The sequence below is a fragment of the Doryrhamphus excisus genome, chromosome 4 (genome assembly GCF_030265055.1).
Source record: "Doryrhamphus excisus isolate RoL2022-K1 chromosome 4, RoL_Dexc_1.0, whole genome shotgun sequence".
Lineage (NCBI taxonomy): Eukaryota > Metazoa > Chordata > Actinopteri > Syngnathiformes > Syngnathidae > Doryrhamphus > Doryrhamphus excisus.
Window position 1 is genome coordinate 13,351,948 of NC_080469.1, and position 19,673 is coordinate 13,371,620.

A 19,673-nucleotide genomic window follows, 5' to 3' on the forward strand; every position below is an offset into this window, starting at 1 on the left:
TTTTTTTTGTTTTTTTTGTTTTGTTTAAAGCCGGGATTGGATGCCCGCTCGGCAAGATGGCCACCCAGCCTGGTGACGTCTGGCACAAGGCGAACGAACAGCTTCTACGCGATGGTATGACGGATAACATACGTTTTAATGAAACTTGTGGCGAATTTTAAGTTTGTAAAGTGAAAATTAACATCTTTTACCAAACAAATGTCATAATTACAAATTAAAATATTGGCTTGAGTAAAATAATCCCAGTTGGTATTCACGTCCATGGCGTGTACACAACCACAAAAGTCTTAAAACAGGTAAGCTAACATTAGTTTAGCTAACCTTGACCAAATTGCTTTGACAACAAACATTACTGGTGCACGTCCTGGTAGCTTACAGACTGTCGTAAATTTGAATGTTGGCACTCATCAGCTGCATACAGTCGTTTTAACTGTCCCAGTATAACTAATGTTGTGGCTTAGGTATGTATCATATATACTGTATGGTCCCGAATATGAGCATTATTTGCCTAAAAAGACGTGTCCTCTTATGTGCAGTAGTACTAAGACTACTAAACTAGAAGTCTGAATGCACCCTTAAAAGGAGGAGTTATGGTGCTAATTCTAAGATAATGGTGAGTTATCAAACAACTGTCTTGAAAACATAATTTCACAAAAAGATTTTGAAAGAGAGGCCTGTCTTCTAGTTGGGTCGTTATGGTATGAAAGATCTAAGTGTGGCGTTTCTCTTTTATTATAGTGATGGTCTGGAGTTATGGTACCCAGACCTGCACAAACCGTAAGCAGGAGCCTGATTGTAGGACGATTCGCACAGATTGGGGAGCTCCACTTGTTGAACTAACTACAACCAATGAGGTAAGAGATGTAAGAGAAGGTATATAAAATAAGGACAACAATTTACAAATGCCATAGAGATAAAACTTACAGTATACAGTATTACAGTACGGTGTCAAAGACTAAACAATGTGTAAATTGTCAATATAAAAACTTGCACAAACATATTTTGTTTTTGTTTTTTTCCATCCATCCTTTTACTATATCGCATGTCCTCATTAGGATCATGGGTACGCTGGAGCCTACCCCAGTCGATTGCCGACTTTGGGTGAAAACTAGGGTACAGGCTGGACTGGTCCCGAGTCGATCACCGATCAACCATTCTCATGTATGAAAAATTTAGAGTCTCCAGTTAACTTAACATGCATGATTTTAGGAATGTCAGCCTTAATGCCAAATGTGTGCACACATTTTTTTGACAGCAGAGTGCACTAATGTATCGTCGTTGTAGCCACAAATGACTGTAGTACTGCATTTCACCAGTAGATGGTGGTAGCGCTTCATTTTCCATCAACGTTTGCTCTGTAACGTATGTACTGTAATGGCATTTCGCCACTTGAAGTTTGTCACGTACAATGGGTGATTTAGGTCTGCATTATTTGTACAGTACATAGTACATAGTCGATTCCATTTTTAAATGTGATCTAACTTTTAGTCTGATACAATTATCAAGTTATTAGTTTTTTTTCAATAAAAATAATTACAAAGATAGATATGCATCACAGTTCTTGAAAATGCAGAACAGGATGACCAGGTGACTAGATGTACTATTTGGTATCTGACAGCCTTTTATTATTCTAGCATTTTGTTTGTGGTGTTAAATTACTGGAAAATAGTGACTTGTCGTAAGTTCATAGTAAACTGTATCAGATGACGATTAGAAATATTTTATCTCTCATAAATACCTTTTCATACAGCATAAGTATAACAATTCTTGCTTTGCCTGCTGGTAAAATGCTTCTTTCAGATGATTAGCCTATAGTTGATATAGTTTAAAGCACCATACTGAAGTTTACAATACACTAATATTAAGCGAACACACAACTGTAATGAAAAGCTAACTCGATTTAGGAGCTACTCTATGAATTCCACAGCTAAGCAGTCTTGTTTGAACATGATGTATCGCCCAAACTTCCATTTGATGTATGGTGGTATTTCCTATTATGCTGTCTGGCCTGATTCACTGTTCTGGCCAGACAGTAAAACTGATTACATGTAAGATTCAATCAATACAAACTTTATTTTCCTCGTTTTTGAAATGTAATTCTCCGGTTTTCCTGACACTCGAGCAAATTGGGGTGTTGTTGGTCTGCCAGTCAGTCCACCACGCTTTCTGTCACGATGCCACATTGCCTGTGCCGCTGCTATTCTCTGCCACTCAGCCTTTAAAACCTGTGGCAGTGATACAGAATAGTGGCTGCTCACGCTCAAATCCACCCACTGTAACACCCACTTCATTACTGCGAAGTGAGGCATGCCTGCTGAGTAATTGTAATGGACTGCAATGGGCAGTAGGCCTATAAACACAATTCAGAGCAGGGATATCCAAAGTGCGGCCCGGGGTCCATTTGCATCCCATGGCTTATTTTCTTTACTGGCCCTCTGTACATTGTAGAAATAATTTAAAAACAGAAAAACCTCAACAAAAATGGGAAACGGAGAGCAAAAGGGCACAATGTAAACAAAGTGCCTGCGCTCTTGTGGAAATAGTTTGGACACTCTTAGTCTTGTGTATTTTATTTGTCTATGGCTTTTGGGGAGGGTCGGGGGTCACCACAGAAGAGTATCAGTGTCAACTAGGGCAAACATGATGCATCCCTGTCCTGAGGCCTGTACTAGGATTATTCGAATTGTTGTTATAAAATATATTTACATCCATCCATCCATTTTCCATACCGCTTGTCCGCACGAGGGTTTCGCAGGTATGCTCACTCTGTCTGTAATCATGTACAAAATGTAATAATACAGCTAAAATGTACAGCATACACATACTGTGAATGCACTGTAGTTGCTGTCAGACACAATAATGAAACTTTTAAACTGACTCTGATTCCATCTGTTCATCAATCATCTTACATTATTTGTTTGCGCTGAGTACTTACACATACATGTATACATATAGCATCATCATACATACATGCATATTTAATAATGGAAAGTGTTTATTAAGTGTGTATGTTTTTTTTTTCAATTTCTGTTGTCTACATCTACATATGTCATCTATGTCACCAGCCGGATCGCAACTGAAAGAATAAAATAAACGGTCAGTCATGAATTGCAGTTCATGCTGTATGTGCAGTAGGCCTTTGTATATTGTTTATGTGGTAAACTTACGCATTCACGTAGGCGGCAATTTTCTGCCAGCCTTCTCTCATGCATAGAGCAGTTGCCACCACGTTTCTTTTAGCAAGTATGATATATATATATATATGATTGGTCATCGGCCGATATCGGTTAAAAAGGACGGTATCAACATCAGCCTATACTTGCTTTAAAATGCCAATCCCCTCCACCAATCAGCTCCGACCCTGCTGCAGCATTCAGAACAAACATGTCTGCCGTGTGTGGGACTTCCAGTCTTTACGAGAGTGATATAAGTTCTGCACCCTGCAAAATGTGCCTCAAAAATGTCTCACTGTGGTGGCGCTTTGAAAAGCTTTTCAATTGGTGCAGCATACCTGCGACCCTAGTGCGAATAAGCGGCATAGAAAATGGATGGATGTTAATTTTTTGTGTGTAATTAATGCATATGCATCATGTCAGGCCACGCCTCTCTGTTATGACGACAGATAGTGGCACAGTGTAGCTCCTCCCCACAGCCATATAGTCTGCCGCACTTGTAGAACTTTATTGTGACCTGAATTCATCAACAACAGTGCAATTCCAACACCATATATGTATCGCCAACTCTTAACAAACACGTCTCTTGTCCATTCGTCATCGCAACGACACTTCCTCATTGTCACAAACAGACCACGAGATGCATTCACAGACCCATCACAGCAACATCTTTATTATGGATGTGTGTGGTCTGAATAAATAGAAATGCAAAGAAATTCTTATTACTCACTTTGATACTCTTAATGCGGAATTGCAATTTGCTGCATTTAAGTATACTCAGAAATCTTAGAAAATAAACTCAGAACGTGTGAATTCAACTTAAGTTATGTGTAAAAATGGGCTTATTTCAGACAGAGTTGCAAATGGCATTTAATGAAAATGTAATTTTAAAAATGTGATTGTGATTTTTAATCAATTTTTTAGAGATACATTTACTACTGTTTCATTTGAAGTTGTAAATGTAGCTGCATGCATGCATTAGGTTGAAACAACACAGGAAATATACTCCGGCACTTGAGATTGACAATCAAAACAATAACCAAAAGGCCCATTCCAAGACCTGGTTTTCAAAGGCATCTCTTTCTTTTTGCTTGACATTTCTTGCATCTAGTGGATGGAATGAGGTTTTAACCCATACGTGTGATTAGCGCTTCCTCAATATGATCTCTTGAGCTTCCTTCTGTTTCTAATAGCTGTTTCTTCCACATTCCTTTCTGTCTTTTTCTTTCCACTGTGAATGATTTTTATGCTTTGCTAAAACATGTGGGGGCGTTGGGAGAGGATTTAAATGTGACGATCCCCCCCCCCCCCTTTATTTTTGTGTGTTTTGTTTTGGTGAATCTCGGCGTTCTCTTCTGCGAGCCTCAGATGACGACAGGGCAGCTTTAAGCCTGGCAGTGCCCACGGCAGCCTGCCGTCTCCATGCTGCCCACTCTCCCCCGTGTTTGGCATGCTGGAGAAGCGAGGGTGGGGTTCCTCTCGAGCAGACCCTGTCATTCACAGGAAAGCCTACACGTCCACCCGTGCAGGATTCCTGACAGGCCCCTATGTTAGGAGTTTAAAAACCCAATGATTGCAGGTTTATTGGCCTGTGTGGCTTTCATTCAACTAGAGTAGATATTCAGGTGACCAGACAACACCAGCCTTCATATGATGAGAAGTGAATCGTGTTGTAATATGGCTTCTATAAAACGTGTCAGGGTGGCCCTCCCAACAACTTCAGAGTATACATGATTTCTTCTGTGATGCTAGATGACTTGTAAGTACTTCAAATGTGATTTTTTTTTTTAGCCACCATAAAACAAAAATAAAGTAAAAACTACTCACGCTACTCACGCTACTCACGTAACCTAAACATGGCTGTTGTAGATACTCTTGACTAGGGCTACTCAACTTCATAATGAATGCGGGATAAAGATGTCTGCTGATGTTATATTGCCACATACTGCGTGGTAGTGGCTTGGGGGGTATGTCCAGGTACTCGAAGATTGGTGGTTCATACTTCATACCCCACTTCCTCTATCCCAGTCACTGTTGTTATGTTCAATGCGCCATGTTCTTGTCTTGTCTTGTCTTCCCCAGGGCGGCTGTTGCTACAGATTTAGTTTACCACCACTCTGAATGTGGGTATTTTGAAAGGCATTATAAAAATTCAGTCCATTATTGTCATGATTATTACGGGTAACACTTGTTCTCACTTATTACATATGTTGTATGCTGTTTTATGCTGTATATGTTATGCTGTATTATTTAAAAATTCTGTAATTAGTGTGAATGTGTTGGGTTTTCTGTGAAAAAAATGCATATTTTCGGAGAGAATATGCGTGAATGGGCAGGTTTCCCAAAAATAATAGAAAATGTAATTTTCTTGAGAAACAAGTGACTATGGAGGGGAGAGAATATCAAACTGCAAATAGGTGGGGATCTGGTTGAAAAAATGTATTAAAAAGAATTCAAAGTTAATTAGCTTAGAAATGTAGAGCATCAGCCACCTGTTGTGGTTATAAAATACGTGAACAATGTTAAAATTTGCAGACAGAGTTCAGAGGTAATAAAGACTTGGCTGTTTAGAAATAAGAACATGAACCTGTGCCACCTTATGATTATTATGCAGTCGTCACACAAAGAGTCTTATCTTTGCAATTTGTATAGGTACATTGACAGCAAGCTCTGTTCAAACAGAAATTCAAAATATACATGGGAAATGCAACCGGCGCTGTGGATACTGAGATAAACATGCAAGATTAAATTTCTATTTATAAGAGGCACAGGAACGTAACATTTACCAGGGAATCATTGCCGACTTGGCACAGTAAGACCTTTCCTTAATATGAACTTTCTCATCCAGAGATGTACAGTCTGCGACCGAAATACCAATCTTCACTTTACCTTGCCGTACATTTTTCTGTATTTTGAATATTCAAGGTAGATCCAAAGTCTCAATCTAAACTTCCTATAGTTTCATAGTTTGTAGAATAACTGATGTGGACTCTCTGTAAAACTTTTAGAAAGGATTACTGTGGTGGCTTATACTTAAAACTAGGTTAATTTATTTTTCTCCCTCTTGACAGCTTCTTTTCTTTTTGAACCAAGTAATCCTGAAGTTAAGTGATCACGCAAAGTTTACTTTAAGAAGATACAGATGCTTGGCTTAGTGGCATTTTGCCTAAAATGTTTTGTTGCTTCTTATTCGTGGTCCGGCCCAGAGTTTAGTTACACTTGTGTCCCAATCCTCTGATTCACCTTCTTTAAGAACAGCTTCAGGGCTGCTCATTATGCTTAACTCCCCATAATGCCATTCCCTTCATCTCCCCAGTGGTCTTATTGTCTTAACTCGGGATGGAGAGACTGCAGTGTAAAGAAACAGGTTAATACAGATTTGACACATGAAATAAGATGTTTAGGCTTTCTTTGCAAGTTTTCCATGGAGCTACGAGCCTTCTAACTTGTTCTAACCGCTTTTAATTTTGCTGTAGTTTTTGACACATGTGCTGCTATCATTGATGATGAATGTGCGGGCAGGCGATGGTAAAATTGCATTCTTCACTTTCTCCTCATGCTATAGTTTAGAAGCAGAGCAAATGATATGCAAATTTGTTGTTAATCCCTTTACATTATTTGTTCCATTTTACTCTCTTCTTTTTCACACACAGTTTCTAATCGAGCAAGCTGACAGGCGGACACCGTCAAATCGCTTTTTGCTGGGGGGCTCACCCAACCGCCTATCTTGCATTAGCAAAATACCTGTTTCAATTAACCTGAACGACTTACACGATTCAATGAGGAATGAATAAATACTGTATATTGCAAAGAGCATTTCAGATGCTTCACTGTGAAAACCCTAAACTTTAACCTCCAGCACTTCCTTTTAGTGTTTTCTGACATGCTTTCATCAGCAGATTAACAAGGCAAACATTGACCTACACAAATGAGGCTATAGTATCAGCATAAACAGGATAAGACGGCTGCTGAGGGTAAGCCGAGAGAGCAGTGGCACATGCAACTGTGACCAGTAGATTTAAGCATAGTTTTGTTGTCCCAAAGGTTGGTGTTTATAAAATATTAAGCAAAGGTGGGATGGTCTTAGATTCAAGAGGCTTAAAAATGGGAAATCTCAAATAAGCCGCGATTTTCACTAGCCAATCGCGTTGAATTTTGGTGGGCTTGTGTTGACTCACATAACACCTCTCCCCAAATAAAAACACTAGAGATTTAGGTGGCTTTTCAAAAAATGTATCTAGACATTTATCCATCTTAATCTTCTTAACATATTAAAGTGATTTGCTTTGCCCTGAAGTGGCTGAAGCTGGGAACTCACCGCCCCTCATGGCACTAAGACCTTCAAGGCATTGTGGATACCTTCTGCTGTTGAATAAGACAGGTGGGCACAAGTGAACCTGCTTCTCAGCTGCAGAGTTGTGCCTACTGTGCGGCCATTTTTATTTTAATATCTGTTTTTGTTCAGTCATTAGTCCAACTGTTGCACTCAGTCAGTGTTTTTAGGTAGGACTCTGCCAGAACTGCCCACACTGTGGTGTGGAGGTTTGGAGCTCTCAGCTTTGGAGCTGAAATGAAAGAGCTCTCTCACAGAGTAGGTGTTGGCAAGATGCTTTTCTTTCTTTCTTTGTCAGAATGTCAGGAGAGCTATCGATAATGAGCAAACTAAAGATGATTTAGCTGGATGCCAGTTCAAAGCTTTACTAGAGATTAAGGCTTTCTCAGATACCGCAGATGATGTGTTTAACCTTTTCTTTAGCCGTCACACAAATCTGCATATCTGTGGTGACGGTTTCAATGTGTTTTTATTAAAACACTGTTTCACCGAGCAGGCAGCTAAAAGGTCCTGGTCAAACTCATAGAGCACAGCTTTGTCCCAATGGTCTGTGGATGTACCTCGGGGCTTATATGTTGGCTAATTAAATCAGTAGAAGTGAAGTTTATACATGGAGACCTTCATTGTAGCTGATGTCTGACATCATGGTATTTAGCTTCACGTCTCTCTAAATTAAAGTCGACAATCGGGTTCCAACAATTTGTGGCAACAGCTCCAACATTATATGACATCATAGTTATGATTTTTTTTGTGCTGCACCACTTTACAATATCAAATGTGTATATTATTTTCGACAACAATGACTACCTACAAGTTTGTGTGGCTATTAGTAAACCACTGTGACATGTAGCATAGTCTGAGCATTTCATTTCACGTTTGACTTTTTAAACACTTTTAGAAACGTTTAGGAAGCAGTGAGCTTGGAAAAAAAAAACAGACCCAATCATGCAGAAATTAAGAGCAGGAACTATGACACTTGTTGTGAAGTCGGACTGTGCCAGTGTTACCGAGAACATATTCTAAGGTGGTAAAAACCTTCAATAAGTTCAAGATTAGCTTTTCTAACTGACAGCTCCATCCAGCTAATAGTCCAAAAGACAAAAATAAACCGTACATTTTCAAACTTGGAACTTGAAAATATGATTTTTCTTTTTCCCCCTCAGGAAAACACATGAAGTTGATGATAGTTGCCTGTCAGCTTCCTGCCTGCAACACATTGACATGTATTCAGCATGTTTATAGCATTAATCAGATACATTGCTTTAACCATTATCTTTTACTATTGTCCAACTTCAATGTCCAGGTACTTGACCTGTGCTTTCATTGTATACCTGACAGGTGTTTTTGTCCAAAATTTTGGTTTTCAACATGAACTGCTGTAGAACATCATTGCAGCTCCACACAAACAACACGCACTTCAAACAAACTGTGAGTGCTTGCTTCTTTTCATGTCACAGCCAATAGGAGAAATTGATTGGAACCGGGTGGCTTAGGACTGGATTTTCTTCCACCATAATATATTTATTTAACAACTGCAGCTTAAATTTGGGCTTTTTTCCTGAACATTTTATTTTATTTCTTTGTCCAAATCCAATGGAGTGGCGCTTCAGGTTTTTCCTTAAGTGAAAAGTTGATATTATTGTTGTGAGGGAGAAAGGACTTTTTTCATGTGTGCAGGAATGTAGATTTCTTCCCCCCGTGAAATCCTAATTGTGCCTTGGAGGGCTGCTAGGGTATCTGTGCTCCGCTCAGCTCAACAGGATTTGTGTCTGTGTGCGTTAGAATGTGTCTCTTAGCTTGAATGCGGATATAACCCCTTTCATTGCACAAGATTTTTTTAAACTTGCCGATAGGCTGATCCTTTGCATCTGTAGTTTTATATTTGTTTTTTTGCCCTCAGAGACATTAAAAGTTTCTTTGTTGGACAAGTTTGCCATTTTTTTCATTAATATATCTGATATGACATTTGGCAACAGGTGATGCTTTTGTGGTTGGTACGTCTTATCAGATCTTCACTACCAACAGTGCAAAGTGAGACTGGAAATAGCCAGAGAAAATATATCTTGGGTCACTACAAGATTTGTCTTGTGTATTTCCTGATTATTGGTGTACATATATGCAAATCCAGGATAAGATCCCGTATGCCTGCAGCAACGTATCCTCCTGGATTTGGTCTGTGAGAAAGGCAGGTTGTTGTTGACAGTCTAAAAAGGAATTGCAACATCACATACTCTAAGATCATTGCAGCAGTCATTAATTGTTGTTTGAAAAAAGGATTAGGATTACCACTCCTATAGAACACTCCCAACACCTGTCCTTCCTTAGATCTAACCATATTACATTTTTTTCTCCTTATTTCAGAATCAGTTCAAGTTGGCAAAATAAGAGTGGCTGATTTATTCAAATGAATCATCAGTACTGGAAATGATTCAATATGTGTCACATTCAGATGGGTGATATATTATTCCCTTGGGGAGAGGCAAAGATGGAGCTGGAGCTGTTTTATTTGTGCCGTCTTTATCAGTGTGTCAGGCAGAAAAGCTGAGCTTGTTCTCTATGAATGGACAAGCCCTTGAACCATAAATCTGTACTTCGTCTGATAACAGTTTTCTGCATTGTGATTATAAGTGCCATTCTCCGGAATGTCCTCTCTGACAGGGCTAAATATAACAACATGCACAAAATGATCTGACAGATGATTTTTGTAATATATTTGAACCAGTTCTCTAACACTAAAGATTGTCAGTCCTGCATGCACAATGTGTTTTTTTTACAGACACATTGAGGAATTTGTGAAGAATTGAAAGCCTACCATATTATTGTTTTTACATTTCCCCCCTAGCTTTGCTATTTGTGCTCCTTGGATTATTTTTGTCTATATTTATATTATGGGCCCAACTGATGTCTGTTTGCAGCATCCTCTAAGAGTGTTCCCTGAATTAGTCAGAACCCAAGTGATGACATGGCCCTGATTGTCAGACGGGTGGGCTGGTGACACTGGAACACAGACGGTGTTTGTCTGTTTGAAATATTCTCTTTCAAGCTTCCAAGCCTTGGGCAGTCCTCTCTCCTAGTCTCCCAACACCCAGCTTCGCCCACTGAAACAAGTCTCTTCCATACTGGAAAATCCAGCCCTGTCAACTGGCAGTCTGGACTATGTTCAGCTGACACAAACCCCCAGCCCCCCCTCTTAATAATCACTAGAGTTTGCCACCCCATGTAGATGCCTTTTGGTCGCCATCCATGGATGGCGTCAATAGCATCTTCCTACACAAGAGTGACTGCGCGGAGGGCACAAGAAAATGTGGGAATAATTTACACTTTCTCACTGTACTACATCAGAAACCATAATTAATCATGATAGAAAAATGTGGAAGCCATCTTGGCTGGTGAAACACACAGTGCCTGTGAACAGCCCTGACACCTTTAACAGCTCTGATGGCCAAATAGAAATGGGTGTCAAGAGTGCTTACAACTAAACTCGCTTCACTGCAGCATGTATCCCGTCAACTGAATATTGGTTATAGTATGATGAGTAAATTATTTCAACTTGGAATGTATGTATGACATAAATTGTTGATCTAAATCAAGGGTTGCCAACTGCAGGTCTCACTTTGGGATCCTGTGTGATCAAGATACAACCCACTCATAAATATGCCAAATTAACCACATTTTCATTTCTAAAATAGTACAAATATTGGAAATATATTTTAAACCAGGGCTGGCAAAAATAATGTGCTAATGGTGGTAACTAATTTAAATCAACCACATAATTTTTTTTTTTTTCAGAATTAACACATGCACATCATGGCAAGCCACAGCTCTGTGTTATGATGGCAAACTGAGTGTACCATCCCTGCAGATTTACACCAAGTCTGACACTCTATAACTTAATTCTGACCTGAACACTACAACAGCAGTACAATTCACCAACATATACATGCATCTTCAACTCAAACACATCAGTGCATCAATACAAAACAATACTTGCTTGCTTTCACAGGCTCTGAACATCACAACTTGGTGACTAAATCAGGCAACATTCCAAACCCTCTTGGCGACATTTCCATATTACTTTGCAATCAAGGAAAATAATATTAGATGTTGGCGGAACAGCACACTTTGACTTCATAGCATGTGTCTTGCTTGACAGGGTAATTACGGACAAACATTATAATTTGGCCCGTTTTAAATGTGGTGTGTTCTGAACAACCAAACTACATGTCAAATTTGCTTTACCGCACGGCTGGATGTGAAGTTCATATTCTAGTACTTTGCTGCTCATTGCCTCAGAGTACCTGTTAGTGGTAGTTTGCATGTTGTGTATCATAATATTTGCTTCCTTGGCAGTGAGTAGGTGTACGTGTGTAAAGCAACCTCTAGAAAGTGTCGGAAGCCTCAGCAAGGAAGATGGCATCCAGGGTGACTAATAAGCTTAACATGAGCACGGCTGTGGTGAAAGAAGTCGTCAATGTTAAGAGAAATGCAGAAATTGTTCCCTAGGCTGATTCTAATTCCTTCAAACCTCCCCGAAGCTTGAACCATCTTAATGTTAGGTATGTATGGCTTCATAGCAGCTCTCAACCACAAAAGTACTAGCTTGTATGAATGGACTGAATTTTAGTGGTACCCCTTTTATTTTAGGCTATAGACGTTCCCTGTTTATGGTGGTTAACTGGCTCCAGACCCTACGGTGATAAGTTAATTTGCACAAAGTGTGATTCAATATTATTAGATGGAATGTTTTTTACTGGTTAGAGAATAGAAAACCTGTTTCTGACTGTATAAATATGTTTTAACCATCATTAGAGCCCTCAGGAAATTAAATTAGACCACATTGCGCACACGCTATGGGATTTCTGCAGGGACAAAAGACAGCTGCCACTTTAAGCATAGCATACTACAGAACTACGCGGTTAGCCTCCAATTTATTGATTGTAAATATATAAAGAGTTTCAAATGGAGTGGGGAAGAGGACAAAGTGAGAAGCCAAAAACGTACCATTTCCACATGGAATGGGAGGAGAACTTGTTTTGACTGCCATGTCAGACATGCCATGGCTGACTCCATGCACTGTTAATGTAATGTAAGGTTATGTCTCAAAAATGTAACATTACTGACATTTAATGATCAGAATAGTATATATGACTCAATATATTTCGACTATTATTACTCAACTCACTACTTATTACTACTATTATTTTGAATAATATGTCATATTCAACCAGTGGCAAAGGACCACTCTTTTGTTTTTTTGCCAGTATTATTCCCAAATACACTATAATAATAATAATGATTTGCAGCAATTTACCGCCATGTTTTATACACTAGTAATCACAATACTGCACGGTTGTGATTATGTAATATGAAAACTTAGCTTATGTGACTCCTCTTGAACCGCTGCCTCCTCATAGCTCACTGCTGTATTTTGGTTGCCTCGCTGGAGTCTATTAGTTCTGTTGTTTTCTGCCCCACAGTATGCATTTATATCAACATGTGACTGTCCCTTGACCATGTGGCTCCTCCAAAGTGTGGATTTATAAGCCACTTCACACTCCGCTCCTGTGTGGGAGGCAGGCTGCATTTAAAAATAGGCAGGTTTGTAGGTAGTGAGCATGCCGTGCTGCGTGAGGCTCTTTTGTATAAGAACACAATGAGATTTATTGGCGTTCTCTTATGTGTATAAGTTGTGCCAATACGCAATCTAAATAATTGTCCTTATCTCTTCCCTTATTTTGTTTAATTCACTTAATGGAAATGGTAAATTAGTGTAGTATCTCACTGCACATTTGTTGGGGACATAAAGCTGCAGATCACAAAATGGTTTGGTTGTTTCAGTTAAATTCAAATTACATTTGCACGTAAAGCCTCAAGCTCTCCCCCATAACCATTTGGGTAGATCAACTCTATGTACAGTACACGATCCCCCATCGTCTCAACAGACTGCCGGTTGCGCATTACAGTACGCACTTACTCAGGCGGAAGGATAAGTAGTTCCCCACCAAGCACGTATCACTTAAAGGGCACCTATTATGCTCATCTTCGGCCCTTTGTATTGAGTTGTGGACTCCTATAGAGCAGCTACACACTATAACCAGCACAGAAAGTGATCTAGTTCTTTTATATGTTTGCTCTGCTCAACCTTCCATATAGTTCCGAAATTACTCTTACACCCATCTTCAGTTGGGTACTTTTCAGAAGAAGCAGAGTACTATGTCCTTCAAATGTCTTTAAACGTAGCACATATATACCACCACATATCAAGCACACAGGTAAGCCAGCATAATCGGCTGTGAAGGTAATGGAATATATCCATTCAGAATTAAATAATTCTTACATTTTTCATTTTAGGAATGCATGAATAGTTATAGCTAGCTCAGTGCAGGGGTAGGACATTCAACAAGACGTTTTCTTTGTGTCTCATTGCACACGCTGTCTTCCCTCTTTTCTTGTTCATCCAATCAGCATTCAGAAGGCAGTGTAGATGCAGTCACTTGGTGGTGCGTTGAATATTTCAAGTTCTTTTCGAAAATGCACATTTCCTCCACTTTGCATTAAAAAACACCTACTACCAAGCTCAGCAAAGGCAGGTTGGGAGCTGCTGGTTGCAGAGCCCTGCTCTAGTTCATAAAAGATCTGTAAATGAGGAATTTTATCATAAGCCTTGTGTTTCTTGTGTCCCACTGCTGATCGTCCCATACAGACTGCTCATGTGGAGGTTTTCTAATGATGATGTCCAGAGGGAAAATTAGGTTTTCTAGCTTCTGAACATAAAAGATGGGTTCAGGGCTGTTATTAATGAAAACGAGGACCCTGTCACCCGTGAGATTGCCAAATGACCCGTGTTCGCCAGTCCCTCCTGTATTCCTATTTCATCTTTTGCAGTTCGGCCCACATTTTTGATGAGGATTCAATTCCTGTAGCCTGTTTGACCCTTTTGCTCCAAACCACTAGGATTAACCCCATCTTGTGACCCTTACGGTGGTGCAGCAGTTAACCTACCCACTTGGTGGCCCCTCTGCCTGCTCACAGCTGTACTCCACATTGAGACCATAATCTGGTTGCCTTGTCCTTGCTCTGTGGATTTTACATAACAGATCATTTACTTTATTTTAAATTACAGATTTGTTTTTATACATGTTGTTCATATGTTTTCGAGTTAATATAATTCCTTATGAAGAGATCAATCTGTTAGCCTCGCTCTAAGCTGCATCTGAAGCTTGTTAAGCCACTGCTTTCTCTTAATCACAACACAGATACCTGTTAATTACCAAACAAGTTCAAATGTTTTTGAGTCTTACACTGGGATTTTAGATCGATACCTTGCTTAGCTCGGGGTCGAGCAGTGTGTGTATGCTTAACCATTTCATGAAACGGAGCTGTTTCTGTGCACTCATACACTGAATAAGATGAGGAGGGAGGATAAAACAATTCTAGGCAGCTACGTGGACGACGCTGTTTGGTATCGGGTCAGGGATAAAGAGTGAACTTGTAAACTCACACAGGGGCTTGTCTATTCTTCCCCTCCTCTTTGCGATCTCACTTATTGCCCTTCGTGGTGTCATCAGTTAGCAGGGCTGGGCTCGATAGAATAGGCCCCTCTATGAGAGTAGTGATTAGACATCTCTCTGATTCTCATCCCCAGCAGAGTTCACTCAAAGGTAAGCCAGGAGTTTACATCCTGAAAGATACTGGTCTTTTCCGGCCTTTGTCCTTTGGGCTTGCAAGTGTGATGTCTAGGTAATATTTGTGTCATTATGGGGGAATTCCATATTCATTAAATTTAAATTCATTAAATACTGTGCTAGTGCATTAACAGTGGTAACTACTGTATTTTCCGGACTAGTTGCACTTTTTTTTCATGGTTGACTGGTCCTGTGACTTATACTCCAGAGCGACTTATAGATCTTTTTTTTGCACACTGACAGCCGAAAAAGGGCGCACAAGGCTTGTGTGCCATCTGCTGCTACTCATGTCACTCCTGTGCCACTGATAATTTACAATGTAAACATCAACTGAGAAAGACGGAACACAAATGCCCCCAAATAGAAAATGATACTGCAAACTGCACGTAAACATGTTAGGTTGTATATACTACAGTTATCTGAATAACTATTAATGTTACGTTAACATACCAACTAGTCACGTTACATGAACTGACATCTATTTAGTCTGTTCGTCTTATTACTTTAAGTTGCCTTGAAGATGAAATGTCTGTTCTTGGTCTCACGACCAAGGGATGTTCCGATCAGGGTTTTATGCTGTTATGTGTATATCCAATATATACTATACACACACACACACATATATATATATATGTAATAATCGAGTCTGTCAATCGATAAAAATATTTGATTGTGTTTAATCGCATTTTGTCCATAGTTAACTCAGAAATAATCACATTTAATCGCAGATAGAAATATGTTTTTTTTAGCTATAATAAGTAGTATCTATCTATCTATCTATCTATCTATCTATCTATCTATCTTGATTAAATAGTTTGTGATTAATTTTGTTAAAATGTGTGATCATTTGACAGCCCTATTAAATACATTGACATTGACTTGATTCAATCACATGATTATAATAAATCATTGTGGCATATGTTTAACCTCTTCAGAAATGTGCCTTAAAGGGATATTTCTGTATTGACGACTACTACTTTTATCAACAATCCAGTGTTTAAGTAACCAAAGGCAATCTTCATAATAGGATAATGGTGCATCCCAAGGGTGATTAATATGCTTTATTTGGTGATCCTCATCCTGCATCTTCTTGCAGGTCATCAAACTGCAGAGTTTATGTATTCGTAAACTAACAGTGCCCTGGAGGAGTGGAGTCTTATGCGATATGTTGTTTTTGATATGCAGCGTTCCCCCCAAACCCCTAATGCAACTATGTTTTAGCAACTATGAGAGAGGCGAAGCTTAATGAGCTCACGTATGTATTACCACGGTGGGAGATGCCCCTGTCAGTGAGCTTTCAGCCAGCTGGTATCTGACGTGGTGTGGGACTGCACAGTGTGGTCCCAGGCTGCTGTTTAGCTTTGAGCACAGCATTAACAGGGAGGTTAATCCCAAGAGGGTGCACACTTCCATTTTTCCTGACTTCGGTCTGCACCCAGGGCCTTTACATATCTCATATCCGTGACACCTGGCCATCAGATTATCATCAAAGTGCTATAGATAATAAATCCCATGGAAAGTGATAAATAAATGAAGCATTTTAAAGGAAAACTTCACTTTTGGGGGGAATTTTGCCCATCATTCACAATCCTTATGTGAAACATGAACACATATTTCTTTTCTTTTTCTGTGCATTCTAATGAGAAAATTACCTTTATTGGGCTTACCTTTATTGGTAGTACCTATTTCGATGACTACAAAGCCGTCTAAAAAAAAAACAAAAACCTCTAACAAAGTTTTCTCATTGAGATATATATATATATATATATATATGCTGTGATCATGTATTAACAAGTACATTGATTAGATGTAATACTTACAGTATCGTTCCGATTTTCGTGATATAAAACTTGTTTCCTAGGCACATTGATTCAGGTAGACCACAACTTTACGCTACAAAACAGTCCCATATTTTTCTCTTCACCTGGAATCTGAAACTCCAACCACTTCTGCCAGATGCTTGCCTCTTTAGGAAAATTAGCTGTCCCTCAAACATTTCCTGGGCGTCATTGCTGTGTGCTAGCATGGTGAAAACAGTGCAGAAGAGCAGGGGTGAGCGCAAGCCTACAGCTTGTACCCGGGTAGGCCCTTATAAGGAAGCCCGGTTTACTGTGATGTCACAATGAGGCAATGTTAAAAAAAACTCTCAGAAAAAACTCATTTCAGGGCTCACTTCTGACCTCATTATCTGAAACTTTGGCATAATTTAACACGATATTACAACATTTACAGGTCAAAAAAGTGGAAAAGGCATAATAGGTCCCCTTTAAATATCAAAACATCTGTTATTGTGACTGTCGGCATCATCATTGAAGCCTCGTAGACTTGTGGACCATCCATGTTTTTCATTATCATTAGTTCCCACATATATTTTTAAAAAGAGCCTGCCGTCCGATATCCAGTCTCTTCGAATGTGCTCCATTAAAACATATTTTGATACAACATTTAGTTCGTTTGCGCCCCGTTAAATTATTTCAGATGGCAAAGCATGCATCTGTTTTTTCCCTGGAGTCTTTCACACATATCTGTGTGCAATTAATGTGGATTTTGACAGATGGAGAGGGAAAAAAAATGTCTTCATAAGAGAGGAGGGTACATGCCACAATGTGTGAAGTACAAGCACGGAGGGATCCTCTCTTGCTATGTTTCCTGCCCGTGCCAGATGGACCAGGCTAAATTCTTAACAGGTAGAAAGTCAACAATGAAATACTGTATGCCCAGAAAGCATCACAAAGTACGGTTAAAATCTTGTAAATTTGGCCTCAAGAAAAGTCTGTGCTATGAATATCTCCATCCATGATAATGTTCATGAAATAGCTATAAATAGCTAATTCTTTCAATGCTAATTTTGACCGGGAGTGATTTTTAATGCAAAGGTGCGTGTGTTATTTCTGAATGCAGCAGGGTCTGACTTGGAAATTAGAGTAACTACATTATCACAGTGTCTTTGCCTGCTAGCATACCTGTATAAATGAGGATTACAACTCCTGAGAAGGCAACAGGTCATGCTTGGTAAGATGCCGGGGGGGGTCACTGATATAGAGTCACTGTTGACAGGCTGTGGAGGAGGCTCCATTGTTGCTGGTGTGTCTGCATGTTACCTGCAGGCACTATCGTTCTGACTTCAGTATTATCCTATTATTAGGCTTAGTTGTTTACGCTTATTACAGCTTGTCAGGTAGGCAGAGAATCCTTCTCAAAATGAGCATCTGAAGAAAAATACATGACTACTTCTTAATGTTAGCCTAGTACATTGGATTTGGATTAATTTTAGAGGCCTTTTAAGAATGTCTTGATAGGACAGAACAAACTGAGATAAGTGGTTTATTTATACGTAAAGCAGTTGATTCTAGAAAGTACTGTAACTAAGGTTGTTTCTTCAGCCTAAAGTACTATGCAATATGAAACAGCTGCGATTAATGTATCTGTGTTGTAGAGGAAGTGAACAACATAGAAAAAAAAATCCTATCATATGGTCTGGCAGATTTTGGGCATACAACCAGAGATGACAAATGTGCTCTCGCAATAATTCAATCTGTTCTCATAATTCTGTAACTTTTAGGGGACAGACAGAATGAAAATGTTCTGTCAATTAAGCCGCCAAGTCAGCGTCCAATAAGTGTGATCAAGTGTCACTTTAGATGCTTCTTTTCTCACTTTATCAAATGACAGATTGAGGGGTATTAAGATATTGGATCAGTGGCAGGAAGTTAACTGTGATCATATGAACATGAGGACTTGATATCAGATTGTTTTAAGTGATCCCAGCTTGGGGGAATAAGACACAGGCGTTCATGTATTTCTGCTCTACAATTGAATGTATTACTATTTTTATTTATTTCAATATAATAATCTAATCTAGTAATCTAATTACTATATAAATATATTCTTATTTGTGTTATCTTTTTATTCCCTTAATAACAGATATTGTGTCGAAATATTTTCAATTTTTGAGCTACAAAATGTCGGCAATACAAATGATTACAAAGGATGAAATATTATATAATAATAATAATAATAATAATAATAATAAAAAGATCAAATGAGTAAAGGGGATATTTTGAAATAAGATAATTGTGTTCTGATGTTGTGATGCTCGGCATGTCATGTGATTCTCAACCAGTGGGTTGAGATGCACACGTGGGTCACTGACTCATTCTGGGTGGGTAGTGGACAGCTAGTCAAAAATCAATTTAGAATTTAATGCTCATCTGAGTTTTATTTTGGAAGGCATGCTGAGGAAACATGCAGTAGTCCAGTGTCTTAGCTATCTCACTGTCATGTTTGTGCTGATATTCAATTTGGGATGGGTAAGGGTAGAGAATTCTAAATGTGAATTTTCATACATTGATGCTAGAGTGGGACACTGTACAGTCAAACCTCGTTTTTTGTACGCCCAACTTTTCATACAATTCGGTTTTTGTTGAAAATGTGTGGCAAAATTTTGCCAGGTTTTTGTGCACCAGGGGTCCCGAACCACCG

General features: G+C 39.1%; 1 protein-coding gene across 3 annotated transcripts in view; it reads left to right on the plus strand.

The window, feature by feature from the left end:
* Positions 1-11: 11 nt before the first annotated feature.
* Positions 12-19,673, plus strand: part of LOC131127699 (phosphatidylethanolamine-binding protein 4) — a 42,590-nt gene continuing 22,928 nt past the window's right edge. For 2 of the 3 annotated variants that reach the window (XM_058069840.1, XM_058069838.1), the window contains exons 1-2: positions 12-114; positions 739-854. In XM_058069840.1, the coding sequence (XP_057925823.1) occupies positions 57-114; positions 739-854 (174 nt within the window). In that variant the 5' untranslated portion in view covers positions 12-56. The other variant, XM_058069839.1, reaches the window with a different exon arrangement.